This window comes from Oncorhynchus tshawytscha, linkage group LG13 (genome assembly GCF_018296145.1).
Source record: "Oncorhynchus tshawytscha isolate Ot180627B linkage group LG13, Otsh_v2.0, whole genome shotgun sequence".
NCBI lineage: Eukaryota > Metazoa > Chordata > Actinopteri > Salmoniformes > Salmonidae > Oncorhynchus > Oncorhynchus tshawytscha.
The window spans coordinates 47,355,657-47,379,930 of NC_056441.1; the positions used below are offsets into that span (position 1 = coordinate 47,355,657).

The 24,274-nt window shown below is 43.6% G+C and overlaps 1 protein-coding gene across 2 annotated transcripts in view; it reads right to left on the bottom strand.

The window, feature by feature from the left end:
• Positions 1–599: 599 nt before the first annotated feature.
• Positions 600–24,274, bottom strand: part of LOC112265039 (matrix metalloproteinase-23) — a 28,171-nt gene continuing 4,496 nt past the window's right edge. For both annotated transcript variants that reach the window (XM_024442036.1, XM_024442035.1), the window contains 7 exons: positions 23,960–24,096; positions 9,746–9,885; positions 9,448–9,615; positions 3,388–3,552; positions 2,916–3,026; positions 2,152–2,278; positions 600–1,775 (listed from right to left, as the gene is read on the bottom strand). In XM_024442036.1, coding sequence (XP_024297804.1) covers positions 1,583–1,775; positions 2,152–2,278; positions 2,916–3,026; positions 3,388–3,552; positions 9,448–9,615; positions 9,746–9,885; positions 23,960–24,096 — 1,041 coding nt within the window. In that variant the 3' untranslated portion in view covers positions 600–1,582. The remainder of the gene's footprint in view (positions 1,776–2,151; positions 2,279–2,915; positions 3,027–3,387; positions 3,553–9,447; positions 9,616–9,745; positions 9,886–23,959; positions 24,097–24,274) is intronic.

Sequence of the window (24,274 nt, forward strand, 5' to 3'; positions counted from 1 at the left end):
TTTTTTTCTGAGGTCTTGGCTGATTTCTTTTGATTTTCCCATGATGTCAAGCAAAGAGGCACTGAGTTTGAAGGTAGGCCTTGAAATACATCCACAGGTACACCTCCAATTGACTCAAATTGTGTCAATTAGCCCATCATGCTTCTTAGGACATGATATTCTGGAATTATCCAAGCTGTTTAAAGGCACAGTCAACTTAGTGTATGTAAACTTCTGACCCACTGGAATTGTGATACAGTGAATTATAAGTGAAATTATCTGACTGTAAACAATTGTTGGAAAAAATACTTGTGTAATGCACAAAGTAGATGTCATAACTGACTTACCAAAACTATAGTTTGTTAACAAGAAATTTGTGGAGTGGTTGAAAAACGAGTTTTAATGACTCCAACCTAAGTGTATGTAAACTTCCGACTTGAACTATATCTTATAAGAGTTTAATTCGAGAGATAGTAACTCGTTAAATACGTTTTCCCCCTGGTGCCCCAAGTTACTGAGTTAATTGTTACACGAGTAATTTAATCACATACTAATTAAATAATAATTAATTGATTTGATAAGATAACAGTCATCGCATTAATGATAGTCACAACAACGGATGACTGTTCAATAGTTTATAGATGCATGTCTGAGAATGTGGGCACGATCAGAATGTGGACAAGACCAGGATGCATGTTAGAACCAGGCATAAACGGGGCTTGAGTGCCCTAATATCAGTTCTGATTTAAATCTGCGAATACTTTCCGTAAGTACTGTACACACAGTGATAGCTGCATAATATTTCCACCATTTTTCTCAAAACATATTACTAGAAATATCAACTCTGTCCTAGACATTTTACAAAGTGAGATATATCAATACAACAACTGCATGGAAATGACAGTCATCACATTTAAAGGGTGAGCAAAGCTAGTCTTTTCTGTCTGGATCTTAAAGTCTGATGTCCTTGATGATGAATGAAGTATAAGGTTGAGCGCTGGGGTCTATCCCCTTTATGACCTGGGGACTACTGTCAGAGTACAGCCTGCTTAAAGGTAGACTCAGCTATATGATATCATCCTACAAACCGGGGAAACTTCCTGTTTACAGACATTAACAACAACAGAATTTCAATCTGCTAAGACTGACACTATTGGCTCTAGACTAGAGGGTTGTTTCCATTGGTAAATTATCTGTTGATTCTAAGGTTAAACTCAAGGAAGGTTTTCTGTTTTCTGTTGGGGTTTTTTTATTTTAGGGAAAGGGGGATACCTAGTCAGTTGTACAACTGAATGTCTTCAACTGAAATGTGTCTTCCACATTTAACCCAACCCCTCTGAATCAGAGCTCACAACCACTGAGTGAATATGGTCCAATATGTGGCAGTCTTGGCAGATTTTAAATATCAGGAAGTCGTCATGGTGTATGATGATGTCAAATTGCTGAGTTCCTTTTTAATATTATAATTGTTGCCACCTGCATTCCACTGCGGCTAGCGGAGAGGCACATGTGGCACAGCTGTGGGTTCGTCCTCTTTTCCTCCATGCGTTATACTTTCCTTCCCAGCTCTCATTCTTCCCTTCCCTCACTCACTCCGTTCAGCTCAACTGTTGGAGGGCTGGTCAGGCTTCAGCCGGATGGCCCAGGAGTTTGCAGAGACCACATTGCCGCTACGATGGACGCGACAGGTGTAAGTGCCCTCGTTAAACTCGTTGGCAACGATGCGGATGTCGCGGCCCTTCATGCTGATGTAGCCGGGGATAGAGATCAGGAGCTGTTCTCCATCCTTGTACCAGCTGGAACAAGGTCAAAGGTCATACCAGGGACAAGCACGGGGAGAGAGGAATCAATCATTCAAATGTTATGTACATATGTCCAACAACCTTTGCCAGAAACATAGTCACAGTAAAATAAGAAAAACTCCCATAAAAAGACCCGACAGAGCAATTGGAGAATCTGACCATTAATTATGGTATATAGTGGTCTGAGATTTGGACAAGCCGTCTGCCTCTGGATCACTTGTATTGTGTACTGCCACTATGTGCATTGGTTCGAATCCAACCTACTGTTCTATCACCATATCTCCTCCATCTACTTCTCTCGCTCTCTATCCTGTCCAATAAACACCAAAAATATGATTTGTACATTACTGTATTTAGACTATTCTCTCACCTGACTTTGGGAGGCGATCTAGGATTCTTCGTCCCACAGCGGAAGCCCACAACCTTTCCACGAGGAACCATCTTGACCTTGACGTTGGAAGGCAGTGGAGTTGGCGTGATAACGGCCTCAAGAGGCTCTACAGGAAGTGAGTGAAATACCAGGACAGTCATGATACTTCCCCCACAAGATAGGCCTAATATTTCTCTGTGGGTTTTTCTCAGTTCATCTTTCCTCAATTGCTCGCATCCTATTTCCTCTCCTCCCTCTCAAAACAAACCGGAGGAGAAGGTCTGAGGGGAGAGACCTTGGACGTCCTCCTCCAATATGGTTGAGAAAGAGGAGAGAAGATATGATGCAAGGATTTATGTAAAGATGAGTCTATTTGGGGATAAAACATATGCCACAGAAGTGATATCAGTACAGTAGGACAAGGGAGGACACTGAACACAGAGTTGAGCAAGCTAAAGCCTGAATTTGTGCAACATAACACAAGGTTTAAGCATTTTAGTTATCCGTTTCGCAAATGTTGTCATCCAAAGCTTCTTACAAACCCAGGCAGGTCCAAAAACAAATCTATCAAAACCAGGCTAGATCCACATTTAACGATTGAGTCCTGATCCATTTGCTGGCGTAAGACAGTCCTAAAAGCATGCTGTTAATAGATGTAGATACATGGAGAATTAAACTTTACATTCAATATAAAAATCCAACTGGTGAACTGCAGTGTACTTAAATGAATGTACAATCAAGAGTGGACAATATGCCTGTCTGACCATAGCAGAGGTCACAGCGGCGGGCACAGTGCTTCTTCATGAAGCTTTTCCTCCTTTCGCAGAAGCCAAGGCGAGCCCATGGATCACACACGCGCTTCTTGTCTGTGCATCCTGGAATACAACACACATATAGACATTTGTGGTATTAACGTTTTCTTAGACTTATGTCTTATACCTGTGTAATTAAAACGAATTACTTGTGTATCAACAACATTGTATTAACACGTTACATGGTACTGGGGTATTTGTCTTGTTATTGTGTTGTAATTGCACAATGAGTTGAGCGGGAATTGGGGGAATAGATCATATGTTAATACAATGTTAAGACAATGTTAATACAATGTTAGAAACTACATCATTACAATACATGTATGTATGTATATATATATATATATATATATATATATATATAAAGTCTTAATGTATCCTCGCACACAAACAAAAAACATGATTGATCTGAGTGTTCCTTCACCATAGAGGCGCTGGATTCCCCATATGTCATCCTGGGCAATGTTCCTCTGGCCCGTGTAGGTGGCATTGGGGTGCATCAGGGCCTGGGGGTCACGGGAGTGCCACAGTCCCAGGGCGTGCCCGATCTCATGAGCCGCAACCTGTACCAGGTCATTCAACCATACACCTGGGGGAGGGAATAGACACAATTACACAGGTACACAACATATATCAAAAGACAAGGGGGATTGGGATCCCTGGGTAGAATACGTAGAGTCATTATAGACGTGATCATGGTTGAGGAAACTTAAAGATTCTAGAATGGTGTGTTGGTATATACAGGTAACTGCCAAAAAAAAGGAAACACGAGTAAATGAGAGTGTGTGTGTGTGTGTGTGTGTGTGTGTGTGTGTGTGTGTGTGTGTGGTATTTCTCGTGGAAGAATGTTGTCGAAACCCTCCAATCGAGTTCCAGACACTTGTAGAATTTATGCCAGAGGCATCATGCTCATAGGCGACACAGGTGCACGTGCCACCTCAGATTTGTCCAGTTCAAAAATATACATATACACTATATATACAAAGGTATGTGGACACCCCTTCAAATTAGTGGATTCAGCTATTTCAGACCCACCCATTGCTGACAGGTGTATAAAATCGAGACAAACATTGGCAGTACAATGGCCTTACTGAAGAGCTCAGTGACTTTCAACGTGGTACCGTCACAGAATGCCATCTTTCCAACAAGTCAGTTCGTAAAATTTCTGCCCTGCTAGAGCTGCCCCGGTCAACTGTAAGTGCTGTAAAATGTGAAGTGGAAACATCTTGGAGCAACAAAGGCTCAAATGCGAAGTGGTAGGCCACACAAGGTCACAGAATGGGACCGGCAAGTGCTGAAGCACGTAGCGTGTAAAAATCGTCTGACCTCGGTTGCAACACTGACTAACGCGTTCCAAACGGCCTCTGGAAGCAATGTCAGCACAATAACTGTTTGTCTGGAGCTTCATGAATTGGGTTTCCATGGCCGAGCAACTGCACACAAGCCTAATATCATCATGCGCAATGCCAAGCCTCGGCTGGAGAGGTGTAAAGCTCCCCACCATTAGACTCAGTGGAAACGCGTTCTTTGGAGTGATGAATCTAGCTTCACCATCTGGCTGTCCGACGGACAAATCTGGGTTTGGCGGATGCATAGTGCCAACTGTAAAGTTTGGTGGAGGAGGAATAATGCAATTCTAGAGGATTCTGTGCTTCCAGCTTTGTGGCAACAGTTTGGGGAAGGCCTTTTCCTGTTTCAGCATGACAATGCCCCTGTGCACAAAGTGAGGTCCATACAGAAATGGTTTGTCGAGATCTGTGTGGAAGAACGTGACTGGCCTGCACAGAGGCCTGACCTCAACCTCATCGAACACCTTGGGGATGAATTTGAATGCTGACTGCGATCCAGGCCTAATCACACAACATCCGTGCCTGACCTCATGTTCTTGTGGCTGAATGGAAGCAAGTCCCCGCAGCAATATTATATAACAGCTCATGGAAAGCCTTCCCAGAAGAGTGGAGGCTGTTATAGCGGCCAACTCCATATTAATAACCATGATTTTAGAATTAAATGTTTGATGAGTAGATGTCCACATACTTTTTGTCATGTGGAGCATATAGTGCCTTCAGAAAGTATTCACATTCCTTGACATTTTCCACATTTGGTTGTGTTAAGGCCTGCATTTAAAATGGATTCAATTGAGATTTTGTGTCACTGTTCTACACACAACACCCCATAATGTCAAAGTGGAATTATGTTTTTAGAAAGGTTTACACATTAATTAAAAATGAAAAGCTTAAATGTCTTGAGTTAATAAGTATTCAACCCTTTTGTTATGGGAAGCCTAAATAAATTCAGCAGTGAAAATGTGCTTAACAAGTCACATAATACGTTGCATGGACTCAATCTGTATGTAATAATAGTGTTTAACATGATTTTTAAATGACTACCCCATTTCAGTACCGCACAGGGGTGGCAGGAACCTAGTGGTTAGAGCATTGGGTCAAATAACCGAAAGGTTGGTGGATCAAATCCCTGAGCTGATAAGGTAAAAATCTGTCGTTCTGCCCCCTAACCCATTGTTCTCCAGTAGGCAGTCATTTTAAATAAGAATTTCATCTTAACTGACATGCCTAGCTAAATAAAAAAAATACAAAAATACAGTTGAAGTTGGGAAATTTACATACACCTTAGCCAAATATATTTAAACTGGGATTACATTTTTACAGGGATGAAATGTCAGGAATTGTGAAAAACTGAGTTTAAATGTATTTGGCTAAGGTGTATGTAAACTTCCAACTTCAACTGTATATATACAAAGAAGGGCAGCTATTGGTAGATGGGTAAAAAAAACATTGAATATCCCTTTGAGCATGATACAGTTATTAATTATACTTTGGATGGTGTATCAATATACCCAGTCACTACAAAGATACTGGCGCCCTTCCTAACTCAGTTGTGGGAGAGGAAGGAATCTGCTCAGAGATTTCACCATGAGGCCAATGTGACTTTAAAACAGTTACTGGGTTTAATGGCTGTGATAGGAGATAACTGAGGATGGATTAACAATATTGTAGTTACTCCACAATACTAACATAAATGACAGAGTGAAAAGAATGAAGCCTGTACAGAATACAAATATTCCAAAACATGCATTCTGTTTGTAATAAGGTACTAAAGTAATACTGCAAAGAATGTGGCAAAGAAATTCACTTTTTGTCCTGAATACAAAGCGTTATGTTCGGGGCAAACACAACACATCACTGAGTACCACTCTTCATATGTAAGCATGGTGGTGGCTGCAACATGTTATGAGTATGCTTGTCATCGGCAAAGACCAGGGAGTGTTTTAGGATAAAAAATAAACATAATAGAGCCAAGCACAGGCAGAATCCTAGAGGAAAACCTGGTTCAATCTGCATTCCAATAGACACTGGGAGGTGAATTCACCTTTCAGCAGGACATTTACCTAAAACACAAGGCCAAATAAACACTGAAGTTGCTTACCAAGACAACGTTGAATGTTCCTGAGTGGCATAGTTACAGTTTTTAATTAAATAGGCTTGAAAATCTATGGCAAGACTTGTCTGTCTAGCAATGATCAACAACCAACTTGAAAGAGCTTGAATAATTATTTCAAGAATAATGGGCAAATATTGTACAATTCAGTTGTGCAAGGCTTTTGGAGACTTACCCAAAAAGACTCACAACTATAATCGCTGCCAAAGGTGATTTTAATATTTATTGACCCAGGGCGTTGTATACATATCTAATCAAGATATTTTATTTTCCATTAATGTGGCTAATAGTAGTACTAGCCTCTCTACACTGGCTTCCTGTTAAGGCTAGGGCTGGTTTTACTGATAACCTACAAAGCATTACATAGGTTTGCTCCTACCTATCTCTCCGATTTGGTCCTGCCGTACGTACGCTGCGGTCACAAGACACAGGCCTCCTTATTGTCCCTAGAATGTCTAAGCAAACAGCTGGAGGCAGGGCCTTCTCCTATAGAGCTCCATTTTTATGGAATGGTCTGCCTATCCATGTGAGAGACGCAGACTCGGTCTCAACCTTTAAGTCTTTACTGAAGACTCATCACTTTAGTAGGTCCTATGATTGAGTGTAGTCTAGCCCAGGGGTGCAAGGTGAACGGCAAGGCACTGGAGCGACGAACTACCCTTGCTGTCTCTGCCTGGCCAGCTCCCCTCTCTCCACTGGGATTCTCTGCCTCTGAGCCTATTACAGGGGCTGAGTCACTGGCTTACTGATGCTCTTCCATGCCGTCCCTAGGAGGGGTGCATCACTTGAGTGGTTTGAGACACTGACGTGATCTTCCTGTCCGTTTTTTCACCCCCTTGAGCTTGTGTGGTGGAGGAGATCTTCGTGGGCTATAAGCCTTGTCTAAGGGTAGTAAGTTGGTGGTCTGTCGATATCCCTCTAGTGGTGTGGGAGCTGTGCTTTGGAAAAGTGAGTGGTGTTATATCCTGCCTGGTTGGCCCTGTCAGGAGGTATCGGACAGGGCCACAGTGTCAACCCCCCATCTCAACCTCCAATATCAATGCTGCACTAGTCTATGTGCCAGAAGCTAGAATCAGTCTGTTATTTCTGGTGTAATTATCCTGTCTTATCTGGTGTCCTGTGTGAATGTAAGTATGCTCCCTCTAATTCTCTCTCCCTCCCCTCCCTGAGGACATGAGTCCTAGGACCATGCCTCAGGACTACCTGGCCTGATGACTCCTGAATGTCCCCATTTCACCTGGTTGTGCTGCTGCACCATTTTCAACTGTTCTGCCTGCGACTATGGAATCCTGACCTGTTTGCCAGATGTGCCACCTTGTCCCGGACCTGCTGTTTTCAACTCTCTCTCTCTACCGCACCTGCTGTCTTAACCTCTGAATGCTTGGCTATGAAAAGCCAACTGACCTTTACTCCTGTTGCACCCTTTACAACTACTGTGATTATTATTTGACCCTGCTGGTCAACTATGAACATTTGAACTTCTTGAAGAACAATATGTACTCTTATAATCTCCATCCGGCACAGTCAGAAGAGGACTGGCCCACCCCTCAGAGCCTGGTTCCTCTCTAGGTTTCTTCATAGGTTTCTGCCTTTCTAGGGAGTTCTTCTGTACTTCTATATCTGCATTGCTTGCTGTTTGAGGTTTTAGGCTGGATTTCTGTATAGCACTTTGTGACGTCTGCTGATGTAAAAAGGGCTTTATAAATACATTTGATTGATAGACTAATAAAATATTTTTGGGGGAGAAAAAAATGACAATTAAATCCATTTTAAATCCACTTTGTAACACAATAAAATGTTGAAAAAGTCAAGATGTGTGAATACTTTATGAAGACAATGTATATACTGTATATATACATTTACTGTTGTTGTTTGTTTCTCTGTAATACTACTAGCCACCTAGCACTTTTATGAAATTGGCTTCAGCTAGCCCCGATAAGTTCCCAACCTCATAACTAGCTACCAAGAAACCATTTCACGCTATCAATCAAGTTAGAGTAGCTAGCTTGTCTAACCGTCTTAGCTGGCATGCCTGCTGGCAAGGTTGGAGGACTTTAGAAAAACGAACAACAACTAAATGTACTAAGTAAGACTCACATGCCTTTCAATCTTTTACCCAGATTGTTGCAGAGAAGCATATTTTGCTTCTTTAAAAAAAATATCCACCAGTCAGGAGGATACAGACAGCTCAAGAGGTATGCTTAGACATGCAGAAAAATAAACACGTTTTTTAATCATAATTATTATGGCTCTCGATTGCAGGAAAAAGCTGTTTTAGGTGTTTGAAAAATTCTGAATTGTTCCAACTTAAGGACGGTGGGCCTAGCCCCCCTACGTACCACCCCCAGACATCCTCACATACTTTGTGCCCCCTCAGATTTTTTGGGTGCATGATGCCCCTGAGCTATGCCAAGGTGCATTGGAGCTGCTCAACGCCCTATTGAGACACTTTATGTTGGTGTTTCCTTTGTTTTTGCAGTTACCTGTATATGCAGTTACCTATATATTATTGTATGATACAATACATTTGTGTGATGTATCTATGTGCTGTATGTTTTTTGTTTTTGTTTGTTTGTTGTTTGTTTTTGTTATTTGCTGTGCTTATAAAATGGAATTACTGAATATCACATGACTTATTGAATGTTGTGAAAACCAATAAATACAATTTTCCGCCTCCAAAAAGGACAAGGGGGATAACGGAAGTATGTTCGATTTACAGTAACTCGTCTGGCGAGCAGAGTCAGCACAAAGTGCAACCTCTTCGTGCCCATCTAACACACACAATATCAAGTGCACCTCTGGTTGTAAACTGGTTTTCTGGTTGAGGATACGTCAACCAGATTATAACCAACTGGTCTCTATTACAACCAGGTAAACAGTTTTTTTTCAAGACAACATCAAGTTTACATCTGACAAAAGCATCTAAAAAAGATGTCAACAACGTCAATCGATTCTGAACGAGTACACTTTTTGGGGGAGGATAGAGAATCGGAGCACAGACAGACAGGGAGTAGAGTCTTTGCACCTTGTTTCCAGCTGAAGCGGGACTTCCCCAGGATCCAGAACTCATGGTTGTCAAAGTGGATCTCCCCGCGCGGGGGCAGGAAGGCATGGGCCAACTCCCCGTTTAGCCCATCAAAACAGGGGTGCAATGGAGACCACCAGCAGTCTGTGTGGTTCCACGTGTAGAAGCCTGGAAGCATGAGCACACACATGCGCACACATTTAAAGCAGGGTGAATTAAAGTCACACACACACCTTTAACTTATCAATGTCTAATCCATAGTGATACTGTCAGGTTCTATTTAATTATATGGTCTTACCGATGATAATGTCAGCACTCTTGTTGGGGTTTGTGATTTCAGCAAAGTAGAGAGGGGACACGTCGCTCCACTTGGAGAACGCAATGCTGATGGCCTTGCGGGTGCCGTCTTTGTTCAGCGTGTTGGGAAACTTCACGATCCTGACAGACGTGAACGGACACGCAGACATACAGACAGATGTGAACAGAAAGACAGACACAAGTATAGATTGGAAAGTGACAGACAATGCGACGAACTTGGATTCCCCAAAACATATTGCTGTTCCCTTTCAGTCGGTCATTCAGTATAATTCAGTCATTCAGGTCATTCATAGTATGGGGAGTCAACGATCAACCGTATTCACCTGAAAAACGCCCAACAGGCCAATGGATGCCGAGTCTGTCACGCCTGCTCCCGCTCTTCCCCCCTTGGCGCTTGAGGGCGCCAGGCTGACCTGCATCACGCACTCCTACCATCATCAATTACACAAACTGCCTTCAATCTGCCTTCCCTCGTCATGAGCATCAGCGATATTGGACTCACCTGGACTCACTCATCACTTGTTTATTACCTCCCCTATATTTGTCAGTTCCCCTGCTCTGTTCCCTGCTGATGCATTAACTGTTTTTGTCTTTGTTACCCTTGTGCTGACGCTGTTCTTGTCTCGTTCCATGTCCGTTCCTTAGAAAATGTTTGACTCCCCATAACTGCTTCGCTTCTCCAGCGTCAATTCATGTGACAGAATGCATCAGCCGACATTCGAAGCATCGGGAGTACTGGTGTTCCGGTTGGTGGTGACGTCAGCTCTGGGTCACCGTTGATGGAACCCGGAGGTGCCTATCTAACTCGTCGGGCTTCCACGCCCTAGCTTACTCGAGTGGTTTCCTTGCCCCGGTTGGCTCGGAAAGCGCCCATCCCACGTTGGGCCTCAGCCGGATCGTCAGGTCTTATTCGCCAAGCCGGCCCAGAAGTTTTTTTGCTTTGTTGGTGACATCGGGGTGGATTCGGCCACCGATGGAACTGGGGGTGCCTAAGCCAGGCCGTTGGGCTTCCACGCCCTGGCTGGCTCGAGAGGTTTCCTTGCCTCGGTTGGCTCGGCAGGTTTCCATTCCATGTCACGCTCCACCGGATCATCGGGCTCCCTCATTGCAGAGGGATCGACAGGCATCCTTGCCTCAGCCGGATCGTCAGGCCCCCATGTCTCAGCCGGCTCTCCACGCTCCCACGCTCCTGCCGGTTTGTCGGGCTTTCCACGCCCCAACCGGCTTGCCCAGCGCCTATGTCTCGGCCGTTTCGCCCAGGTTAGACGCAGGATGGCGCCCCTAGAGGGGGGGTACTGTCACGCCTGCTCCCGCTCTTCCCCCCTTGGCACTTCAGGGCGCCAGGCTGACCTGCATCACGCACTCCTGCCATCATCAATTACGCACACCTGCCTTCCCTCGTCACGTGCATCAGCGATATTGGACTCACCTGGACTCACTCATCACATGTTTATTACCTCCCCTATATTTGTCAGTTCCCCTGCCCTAGTACCTGCTGATGCATTAATTGTTTTTGTCTTTGTTACCCTTGTGCTGATGCTGTTCCTGTCTCGTTCCGTGTCCGTTCCTTAGTAAATGCTTGACTCTCTGTACCTGCTTCGTCTCTCCAGTGTCAATTCATGTGAGAGTCCGCCCTTGAAAGCCTTGCCTTCCTGGTTATAATACTGGGGCTCACATCCATTTCCTCAATTCTTTTCCCTTCAGCTTGCCTTATCAAGCAAACTTTTCAAGCACACAAAGACTACGAGATTTGCCTCTGACTTCGGTGTCTGTTAGTGGGGAGTACTCATCCCCCTAGATGTTGAGAGTTTTGGGTATTGGTATCGGTTTTTGTGTTTGCTTAAAGCAAACTACATTCTGCTCTACTTGTGTAGCTAATGCTTCCTTGCTTGGGTAGGATTTGTGTTTTCTAATACCCCATTAATTTCTGCTCTGCTTGTTTAGCCAGTGCTTCCTTGCTTGAGTAAGATGGCCAGTGGTAAGAGTAAGTTTAAAAAGGCTAACTAGTCGGATGACATCAGTCTGGGGCAACCTAAAGCCCCGGCTATGGTTTTGGCGGGAAGAGTGGACTGTTGGTGGTTAATGCGCCTTTGATGGAGCTGTGTTGTAAGGCGGCAGATCACCTGGTTGTGGATTGGCCATCTTCTCCCCCTCAGTGGACATATTCCAGGTTTGGGGGAAGGTATTTACCTTCTGTCCCTGCAGAAGTGAAGCGTCGCTTAGCCCAGTTTAAACATTTTGCAGATGAGCTAAAGACGACCTGGGATTCCCCTCATTCAGCCAGGCTGGTGCTGCCAGGTTATGGATGAGTTCATGAATGTAGAGGGTATGAAGGAGGCGGGGCTCGTTTGCACACCGCAGATGGATGGAAAGCTGCCAAGTTACTTAGCTTCCGAATAATAAACAGTGTCGGTTCTCGGCGGGTCAGCTGGACAAAGTGTAAAAGCATCATGGTGTTAATCTGTACTCGGACAGATGGATTTGGTCAACAGCGTAAAGGGAGCTGCATATAAATTACCTAGAGTTACGGACTGTTTAGCTGGCGCTGAGGCGTTCCCTTCCGATGTTGGAGGGCCATGTGTTGGTAAGGTTCAACAGCATACACTACCATTCAAAAGTTTGGGGTCACTTAGAAATGTCCTTGTTTTTGAAAGAAAGGCAAATGTTATTGTCTCTTAAAATAACATCAAATGGATCAGAAATACAGTGTAGACCATGTTAATGTTGTAAATGACTATTGTAGCTGGAAACGGCTGATTTCTAATGGAATATCTACATAGGCGTACAGAGGCCCATTATCAGCAACCATCACTCCTGTGTTCCAATGGCACGTTGTGTTAGCTACTCCAAGTTTATAATTTTAAAAGGCTAATTGATAATTAGAAAACCCTTTTGCAATTATGTTAGCACAGAATAAAACTGTTGTTCTGCTTAAAAAAGCAACAAAACTGCGTTTTGTCGTCTGTTCTTCTCAATGAGGGATCTGTGCACTCTGCGGGGACCTGTGGTGGGTTTTGTGTCATTGGGTCTATTGTCCCAGGCGCACAGGACCACAGATATGGGATCTGTGGGTTTGGCCCCTGAAAGGCTGAATTTGACGGCTATGAGTTTACCCACAAACGTGATTACGACTATACAGTCGTCGCATGCGCCCTTTACAAGAGGGTTGTTCGTCAGTCTCTCATTCACAATTTGGTGTCAGGTTAAAGGAGTTTCTCCTTTTCAGAGGTCTTTGGTGAACATTTTGATGTCCTTGCAGGAGCTTTTTGAGTAGGGCCTTTCTTTTTCCACATTAAAGGTTTATATCATTATACCCTTCCCATATGGAGTCCGTGCCAGGCGACTCCAAATTGATGCTACATACTAATGCGACAGCTATTCTTCTTGGGGTCCACACAAAACATGAAACATGACATAATAAAGAACATTAATAGACAACAGCTAGAGAACAAAACTATTTTTTTTAAATGTAAAGACAAAGGCATACGTAGGGCTGTGGCGGTCACTAAATTTTGTCAGCCGGTTATCGTCAAGCAAATAACTGTTGGTACGTCAATTAACATAAACACATTTAGCATCTCCTGGCTTCCACACATAGCCTACAAGCCAGTGATGCAGACCTATGGAGCATCTACATTTTAAAAAGTCTAATAAAGCCATGTAATATAGCCTACACCTTTACAATAAATCCATTATTTATTTTAGACAAGTCTAAAGTAACATGATATGAAGAAAATGTAGTCAATTTCAGAAGAACCAAATAGCATACTCTGAGATGTCCTTATGTTAGGTCCTGATCTGAGTATGCCATATCGCTGTGGGCTACACTAGTTAATTTAGCAGACAAGATTTTCTTAGAATTCCTTTGCATTATTTTATATTAAGAATACTATATCAAAGCTGAATAAAATACAAAGGATATTTTCTCCAAACGATTTGAGGGAGTGCACACATGCTATTCTGTGTTGAGGGGTTAACAAAGAAATTGGTACTCATATGTGCTTAATTTAGAGTTATTAATATAACTTTAGTTGTTCTACAAATGTTAGGCTATATGTTTTGAAGATTTAATACATTGTAAGACTGCATGATGCAACTCCACCAAAAACCCTGAAATTTCCATCCCTAACTATAACATTTTCCGACAAGATAGAACTGCCAAATGGGGCGGTGTTGCTATCTACTGCAGAGATAGCCTGCAGAGTTCTGTCTTACTATCCAGGTCGGTACCTAAATAATTCGAGCTTCTACCTTTAAAAATCCACCTTACCAGAAACAAGTCTCTCACCGTTGCCGCTTGCTATAGACCATCCTCTGCCCCCAGCTGTGCCCTGGACACCAAATGTGAATTGATTGCTCCCATCTGTCTTCTGAGCTTGTGCTGCTAGGTGACCTAAACTGTGACATGCTTAACACCCCGGCCATCCTACAATCTAAGCTTGATGGCTTCAATCTCACACATTATCAATGAACCCACCAGGTACAACCCCAAATCCGTAAACACGGCCACCCTCATACATATCATCCTGACCAACTTGCCCTCCAAATACACCTCTGCTGTATTCAACCAAGATCTCAGCTATCACTGCCTCATTGCCTGCATCCGTTATGGGTCTGCGGTCAAACGACCACCCCTCATCACCGTCAAACGCTCCCTAAAACACTTCAGCAAGCAGGCCTATCTAATCGACCTGTCCCGGGTATCCTGGAAGGATATTGACCTCATCCCGTCAGTAAAGGATGCCTAGTTATTCTTTAAAAGTGCCTTCCTCACCATCTTAAATAAGCATGCCCCATTCCAAAAAAATGAACCAGGAACAGATATAGCAATTGGTTCACTCCAGACCCGACTGCCATTGACCAACACAAAAACATCCTGTGGCGTTCTGCATTAGCATCGAATAGCCCCCGTGATATGCAACTTTTCAGGGAAGTTAGGAACAAATATACACAGGCAGTTAGGAAAGCTAAGGCTAGCTTTTTCAAGCAGAAATTTGCATCCTGTAGCACAAACTTTAAAAAGTTCTGGGACACTGTAAAGTCCATGGAGAATAAGAGCACCCCCTCCCAGCTGCCCAATGCAATGAGGCTAGGAAACACTGTCACCACCGATAAATCCACTACAATTGAGAATTTCAAAAAGCATTTTTCTACGGCTGGCCATGCTTTCCACCTGGCTACCCCTACCCCGATCAACAGCCCTCCACCCCCCCACAGCAACTCACCCAAGCCTCCCCACTTCTCCTTCACCCAAATCCAGATAGCTGATGTTCTGAAAGAGCCGCAAAATCTGGACCCCTACAAATCAGCTGGGCTAGACAATCTGGACCCTCTCTTTCTAAAATTATCTGCTGAAATTGTTGCAACCCCTATTACTAGCCTGTTCAACCTCTTTCATATCGTCTGAGATTCCCATAGATTGGAAAGCTGCCGCAGTCATCCCCCTCTTCAAAGTGGGAGACACTCTTGACCCAAACTGCTACAGACCAATATCTATTCTACCCTGCTTTTCTAAGGTCTTCGAAAGCCAAGTTAACAAACAGATTACCGACCATTTCGAATCCCACCGTACCTTCTCCGCTATGCAATCTGGTTTCAGAGCTGGTCATGGGTGCACCTTAGCCACGCTCAAGGTCCTAAACAATATCATAACCGCCATCGATAAGAGACATTACTGTGCAGCCATATTCATCGACCTGGCTAAGGCTTTCGACTCTGTCAATCACCAGATTCTTAACGGCAGACTCAACAGCCTTGGTTTCTAAAATGATTGCCTCGCCTGGTTCACCAACTACTTCTCTGACAGAGTTCAGTGTGTCAAATCGGAGGGCCTGTTGTCCAGACCTCTGGCAGTCTCTATGGGGGTGCCACAGGGTTAAATTCTCGGGCCGACTCTCTTCTCTGTATACATCAATGATGACGCTTTTGCTGCTGGTGATTCTTTGATCCACCTCTACGCAGACGACACCATTCTGTATACCTCTGGCCCGTCTTGGACACTGTGCTAACTAACATCCAAACGAGCTTCAATGCCATACAACTCTCCTTCCGTGGCCTCCAACTGCTCTTAAATGCAAGTAAAACTAAATGCATGCTCTTCAACCGATCACTGCCCGCATCTGCCAGCCCGTCCAGCATCACTACTCTGGACGGTTCTGACTTAGAATATGTGGACAACTACAAATACCTAAATGTCTGGTTAGACTGTAAATTCTCCATCCAGGGTCACATTAAACATCTCCAATCCAAAATTAAGTCTACAATCGGCTGCCTATTTCGCAACAAAGCATCCTTCACTCATGCTGCCAAACATGCTGCCAAACATGCTGCCCTTGTAAAACTGACCATCCTACCGATCCTCGACTTCGGTGATGTCATTTACAAAATAGCCCCCATCACTCTACTCAACAAATTGGATACAGTCTATCACAGTGCCATCTGTTTTGTCACCAAAGCCCCATATACTACCCACCACTGCGACCTGTACGCTCTCGTTGGCTGGCCCTCACAAACCCACTGGCTCCAGGTCATCTACAAGTCTCTGCTAGGTAAAGCCCCGCCTTATCTCAGCTCACTGGTCACCATAGCAGCACCCACCCGTAGCACGCGCTCCAGCAGGTATATCTCACTGGTCACCCACAAAGCCAATTCTTCCTTTGGCCGCCTTTCCTTCCAGTTCTCTGCTGCCAATGACTGGAACGAACTGCAAAAATCACTAAAGCTGGAGACTCTTACCTCCCTCACTAGGTTTAAGCATCAGCTGTCAGAGCAGCTCCTTATCCTACCTTATTTGCACATGCTGTATATAGACTTTTCTACTGTATTATTGATTGTATGTTTGTTTATTCCATGTGTAACTCTTTGTTGTTGTATGTGTCGCACTGCTTTGCTTTATCTTGGCTAGGTCGCAGTTGCAAATGAGAACTTGTTCTCAACTAGCCTACCTGGTTAAATAAAGGTGAAATAAAAAATAAATACAAATAATGATGATTTGAAAAAAGTCCCTTGAAAGGCATGAGGTCTGCTTTGTTTTTTGCGCAGGCAGTACACACTCTGTCAATTTCCATTTCACAATTAGAGAAGCCCTCACATTTCCCAGCGGCATCCCTTTTGTGTGGCCATAATGCTCCCTAAAAAAATACATGTCTGCCTGCTCTGAAGCACCTCTCATCTCACTCGCAGGGCACTCCATCACGTGATTGGGTCTTTCTCACAGGCTACAAGTGGAGACGGACACATCGGGAACGCAACTGCGAGGTGCATATTGAAGATATTGGAAGAACTGTCCACATTTACTTTTCGTCAACAAAATGAGTAGGCCTAACAAACAGCAAAAGCACTAGCCTACGTCAATCTACTATCCCCCGTAGTACAAAAGTTTACCTATCCTATTCTGTGTGAGAAATAAATATTCCAAGCATAGTCTGGGACAGTTGTGTGATACGATAGATCCCAAATTAATACAACCACTAGCATCAAACAAACTTTTTTATGCAATGAGGCTGACACAACAGAGGTTTAGTTTAGACGTTTAGTTTTAAATGTTTATAAACTATTAGGCTATTTATTCAAATGATATGTGCAGCAATGTGCACACGGCTAAACTACTAGGCTATTCCTGCACATTATAAGCGCAGAAAGGCTATAAGCAGGAATGTTCCATTAGCGGGAAAACACCACTCTCAAAAGTGACCGCAAAGTGACTGCAGGTGCATTTTTATGGTAAAAATGATCTTCCCCAAACTTGAAGCACACTGCTTTATGTATGCCAGTTAGGCTCTACGACCTTTGTAAAGCCGATTAATGTGCTTAAATTTGAGAAGTTATTTGGACGCTTTAGCTGTGATACAAACCTTATGCTGGGCATCATTCACAAGTGATAATATATTATTCACAAGTGATAGGCTAATATTGTCACCCATCAGACTATTCTTGATTTATTCTTGTATTTACATATACTAAATAATATTCATTTTGATTTAGAATGGAACATTATCATGCACCTGTCTCGAAACAGGGGCAGCGGGAAAAATACATGTCATCTACGCACTTAAATAGCGAATGAAGGATGCTGTGATAAGAGGGACAACAGATTGCTGAGTATCAGGCAGTTAGCAAGTTTGGTAGGCTACTAATGACCAACAGCATTATCAGAGCTTGGAGAAGCCTAATTATCGAAATGTAACTGTGAAATGTGACTGCCTTCATGACTCGTGACCGCCGGTGTGGCGGTAATACAGTCACCTCAACAGCCCCCCGCAACACCCGTAGCCCACACACAAACTATCTAGGTCAAACAGGTGAGAGGCGTTGTGTCGTGAGGTGTCGCTTTATCTGTTTTTTGAAACCAGGTTTGCTGTTCACTTGAGCAATATGTTCTGGATATTGTTCTGGATTTGGGGACTGTGAAAAGACCCCTGGTGGCATGTCTGGTGGGATAATTGTGTGTGTAAATTGACTATGCAAACATTAATGTTTATTATAAAAATAAGAAAAGATGCAGTCAGTCTCTACTCAACTCTTAACCAAGAGAGACTGGCATGCATAATAATTATAATTAGCCCTCTGATTACAATGAAGAGCAAGACGTGCTGCTCTGTTCTGGGCCAGCTGCAGCTTGACTAGGTCTTTCCTTGCAGCACTGGACCACACGACTGGACAATAATCAAGATAAGACAAAACTAGAGCCTGCAGGACTTGCTTTTCTATTACGGACAGACCTCTCCCCATCTTTACAAACATTGAATCTATATGTTTTGACCATGACCGTTTACAATCTCTTGTAATGCCAAGTAATTTAGTCTCCTCAACTTGTTCAACAGCCACACCATTCATTACCAGATTCAGCTGAGGTCTAGAACATAGGGAATGATTTGTACCAAATACAATGCTCTTAGTTTTAGAGATGTTCAGCACCAGTTTATTATTGGCCGCCCATTCCAAAACATACTGCAACTCTTTGTAAGGGTTTCAGTGACTTCATTAGCTGTGGTTACTGATGCGTATATTGTTGAATATTCAGCATTGTTTAATGCCAGTGGCAGGTCATTGGTAAGAATAGAAAAGAGTAAAGGGCCTAGAGAGCTGCCATGCGGTACACCACACTTTACATGCTTGACATTAGAGAAGCTCCCATCAAAGAAAACCTTTTGAGTTCTATTAGATGGATAGCTCCGAATCCACGATATGGCAGAGGTCCCTGACTTTCGACAAGGACAAAGGTTGCCTAGCGATGTGCATGCTCACTCCACTAGGAGTGTGGCAGCTGCTTGGGTATTGTTCAGGGCTATGACAATTGGTGATATCTGTGCTGCAGTGAGATGGGGTTCCCAACATACCTTTGTGAGGTTTTATTGCGTGGATGTAACTGCTCCCGGTGTGGCTCATAGTGTTCTTATGGCTGGGACCAGAAGTGGGTGCTGGCAGGGTGCAACGTGCGCATTATCAAGGTTACCACAGTCTCCTGTGGGTTTGAGCCTTGAGCTGCCGTGGTCGATGCTATGCTTTACCATGTCATGACAGGTGTTCTGTTGTTTTGGACTTGGGGTTCCTTGTACAAGTTCTGACATTTCAGGCTCTCAAGGTAAGTATTGTTCTTGGAACCGTGTGCCGGCTTGGGGCTTGATTGTATTTTCCCACTGTATGTTATAGCAAGTGACCGACTGAAAGAGAATGTATGAAAATAACTACTGTTCCCTATACTTTTACCTCGTGCTGTCAGGGGATTTGAGCTTGCTGAAGAGGGGTACTGAATTGAGGAAATGGAGGCAATGGGCTGCCTTTGGGTATTATAGCCAGGAGGGCTTCTGAGGGCAGGCTCGGCATCTATTGGCCAGTTGGGATTTATTTCAGTTTTCAGGGGAATATGAATGGTCGTTGACTCTCCATAGTATGTTCCTCCTTAAGGGAACAGTAATTATATTCATAATCGTAATCAATTTTGCTTTCACAATGAATATTTATATATCTGGCCAGTGGCCCCAAGCCATAATTCTCAAAATATTACTCCGAAGCCGACCTCCCAGTCTCTTCCATCTCCTCCCCATCTCTCTCTTTCCCCATTTGTCTCTTTCTCTCTCACTCCCTGAATCCCTAATCCCTTCCTCCTCGACACTACATCTGAGAGGATTGGATAGGTGTCAGCAATATGGTGGAACCTCCATCTTACCCACTAAAACTCGGGGGAATTGCTGCCATATTTCTTTATCTACAGTGCTTCCAGAAAGTATTCATACCCAGTGACTTATTCAACATTTTGTTGTGTTACAGCCTGAATTCCAAGTGGATTCAATAGATTTTTGTCCTCACCCATCTTCACATAACACCCTATAATGACAAAGTGAGAACATGTTTTTAAAAAAAAACAAAGGTCACATTTTGTGAAAATGAAATGAAAATCTATTTTACACAAGTATTCACACCCCTGAGTCAGAATCACCTTTGGCTGTGCCTCCCGAGTGGCGCAGCGGTCTTATTGAAGGATTTGGTCAGCTGAGATGTCCTTGTCCCATCGCACTCTTCTGATTCCTGTGGCGTGTTGGGCGCATGCACGCTGACATGGTAGCCAGTGGTAAAGTGTTTGCTCTGACACATTGGTGCGGCTGGCTTCCGGGTTAAGAAGCAGTGTGGCTTGGCAGGGTAGTGTTTCGGAGGACTCATGGCTCTCAAGTCCCAAATCCGTACGGGAGTTGCAGCGGTGGGACAAGAATGTAACTACCAATTAGATATGTTTTTTGTCACCTTTGGCAGCGATTATTGTGGGACTCGTTAAGCACCTATTTGCAATAAGAAAGGGGTTGAATTGACTCAAGACATCTCAAGACATTACAGTTTTTCATTTGTAATTAATGTGTAAAACAATTCTAAAAACATAATTACACGTTGACATTATTGTCAGTAGGCCAGTGACACAAAACCTCAATGTAATTTTAAATTCAGGCTATAACACGACAACATTTGAAAAAATCCTGGGCTGTGATTCGGCGTGTGAGTTTATAAGGAAGTGCATAGGAGATGTTGTACTCACCGTGACTATTAAACCCTACCCTAACCAGAAATCGTGGATAGATGGCGGCATTCACGCAAAACTGAAAGCACGAACCACCGCATTTAACTATGGAACGGTGACTGGGATTATAGCCGAATATAAACAGTGTAGTTATTCACTCCGCAAGGTAAACAAACAAGCGAAATGTCAGTATAGAGACAAAGTGGAGTCGCAATTCAAAGGCTCAGACACGAGACGTATGTGGCAGGGTCTACAGACAATCACGGACTACAAAAAGAAAACCAGCCATGTCACAGACACCGACATCTTGCTTCAAGACAAACTAAATACCTTCTTTGCCCGCTTTGAGGATAATACAGTGCCACCAACATGGCCCACTACCAAGGACTGTGGGCTCTCCTTCTCCGTGGCTGATGTGAGTAAGACATTTAAACGTGTGAACCCTCGCAAGACGGCATCCCTAGCAGCATCCTCAGAGCATGCGCAGACCAGCTGGCTGGTGTGTTTACGGACATATTCAATCTTTCCCTATCCCAGTCTGCTGTCCCCACATGCTTCAAGATGGCCACCATTGTTCCTGTACCCAAGAAGGCAAAGGTAAACAAACTAAATGACTATAGCCCCGTAGAACTCACTTCAGTCATTATGAAGTGCTTTGAGCGGCTACTCAAGGATCAAATCACCTCCACCTTACCTGTCACTCTAGACACACTTCAATTTGCTTACCGCCCCAATAGGTCCACAGAAAATGCAATCGCCATAACACTGCACACTGCTCTATCCCATCTGGACAAGAGGAATACCTATGTTCATTGACTATAGCTCAGCATTCAACACCTTAGTACCCTCCAAGCTCATCATTAAGCTAGAGGCCCTGGGTCTCAAACCCGCCCTGTGCTATTGAGTTCTAGACTAATTGACGGGCCACCTACAGGTTATAAAGGTAGGAAACAACTTATCCAATTCGCTGATCCTCAACACTGGGGCCCCACAAGGGTGTGTGCTCAGTCCCCTCCTGTACTCCCTGTTCACTCATAACTGCGTGGCCATGCACGCCTCCAACTCAATCATTAAGTTTGTTGACGACACAACAGTAGTAGGCTTGATCACCAACAATGATGAGACAGCTACAGGGAGGAGGTGAGGGTACTAGTGTCAGCAAAACAACCTCTCACTCAACGTCAACAAAACAAAGGAGATGATCGTGGACTTCAGGAAACAGCAGAGGGAGCATTCCCCTATCCACATCAACGGGACAGCAGTGGAGAAGGTGGAATGTTTTAAGTTCCTCAACGTACACATCACGGACAAACTGAAATGGTCCACCCACACAGACCGTGTGATGAAGAAGGCGCAACAGAGCCTCTTCAACCTCAGGAGGCTGAAGAAATTTGGCTTGTCACCTAAAACCCCCACAAACTTTTACAGATGCACAATTGAGAGCATCCTGTCGGGTTGCATCATCGTCTGGTTCGGCAACTGCACCACCCACAACTGCAAGGCTCTCCAGAGGGTGGTGCAGTCTGCTTTAATAATGTTTACATACAGTTGATGTCAGAAGTTTACATACACTTAGTCATTAAAACTCGTTTTTCAAACACTCCGCAAATTTCTTGTTAACAAATGATAGTTTTGGCATGTCGGTTAGGACATCTACTTTGTGCATGACACAAGTAATTTTTACAACAATTGTTTACAGACAGATGATTTTACTTATAATGCACTGTATCACAATTCCAGTGGGTCAGAAGTTTACATACACTAAGTTGACTGTGCCTTTAAACAGCTTGAGAAATCCTATAAAATTATGTAATGGCTTTAGAAGCTTCTGATAGGCTAATTGGCATCATTTGAGCCAATTAGAGGTGTACCTAAGGATGTATTTCAAGGCCTATCTTCAAACGCAGTGCCTCTTTGCTTAAAATCAAGGGAAAATCAAAAGAAATCAACCAAGACCTCAGAAAAAAAGTTGTAGACCTCCACAAGTGTGGCTCATCCTTGGGAGCATTTTCCAAATGCCTGAAGGTACCACGTTCATCTGTACAAACAATAGTACACAAGTATAAACACCATGGGACCACGAAGCCGTCATACCGCTCAGGAAGGAGACACGTTCTGTCTCCTAGAGGGGAGGCTTGCAAGCCGAAGAACACCATTCCAACCGTAAAGCACGGAGGTGGCAACTGACTGACCTAAGACAAGGAATTTTTACTGGGATTAAATGTCAGGAATTGTGAAAAACTGATTTTAAATGTATTTGGCTAAGGTGTATGTAAACTTCCGACTTCAACTGTATCTTGCATTACTCATCTCATATATATATACTGTATTTTATACCATATATTGCATCTTGCCTATGCCTCTCTGTCATTGCTCATCCATATATTTATATGTATATATTCTTATTCCATTCCTTTACTTAGATTTGTGTGTATTGGGTAGTTGTTGTGGAATAATTAGATTACATGTTAGATATTGCTGCACTGTCGGAACTAAAAGCACAAGTATTTCACTACACTCGCAATAACCTGCTAACAATGTGTATGTGACCAATAACATTTGATTTGAAGAGATTTCATTGTAGGCAGAACGCATCAGAGTACAATTCAGCCTGTACTAATCAGAGCTGTGGTAGGCTTACATGCAAATAGACCATTGCCGTATATGGATTTGTGCCATTCACTTTGAACTGAACTGTGTTTAAAACATGAGTGGTCATGAGTAGATGAGCTTTTTTTTTAGATCAAAGAGAGAGCTGCATGGAGCCACGTTTGCACATGTTTTCATATCCTTTGCTCATTAGTGAGTTAGTAGTCCAGTTATAGATCATTTGTAGTCAGCAATAGGGGAGTGATTGCTTTCTACAGGAGCACAAAACGTGAACATTTCTAGACATCTTTGAAAAGCGAGTCTGGTAAAGATTGTTTTGTATAAAAGGGGCAGTGTCGTATTTCGAGACAGGCTTGACAGCCTTATTGTTCACAGTAAACGCATGCTGGAAGTTGCATAGAATTTTTTACCACCTTCAAGTTTGCGGTCAGCAGACCTGAAATTTGCTCAGTGTCCCTTTTGAAGGAACATTGGGATTGAATACTTTCTGAAGGCACTGCATATCTAATCCTCTCAGATCTTTAAAAGTGACTAGGGGGTAGGGACAGGGGTCTGACTTGGTATTCAGGGTCTCACTTGTAGGTGAGGTTGAAATGCTTCCACTTGTGTCCCAGTGGGTTGATGGCGTAGCGTTTGGAGCGGCTCAATGCCGCTCCCGTCACGGGATGATGCTTCACAGAGCTCAGGGACTCCACAGACCGCTCACCAGCTTCCTGAGAGAGATGGAGCGGGGAGAGAGAGAGAGATCATTAGAGGTGACAAGAGGATCATGACATGACCATGGAGAGGTGAAAACAGTGTGTGTGTAGGAGAGAGAGTGAGAGAGAAGCTTTGCATAGTCAGTATGTTGCAGTAGAGAGAATGGTACAGCGCCTGAGACAAAGAACAAAT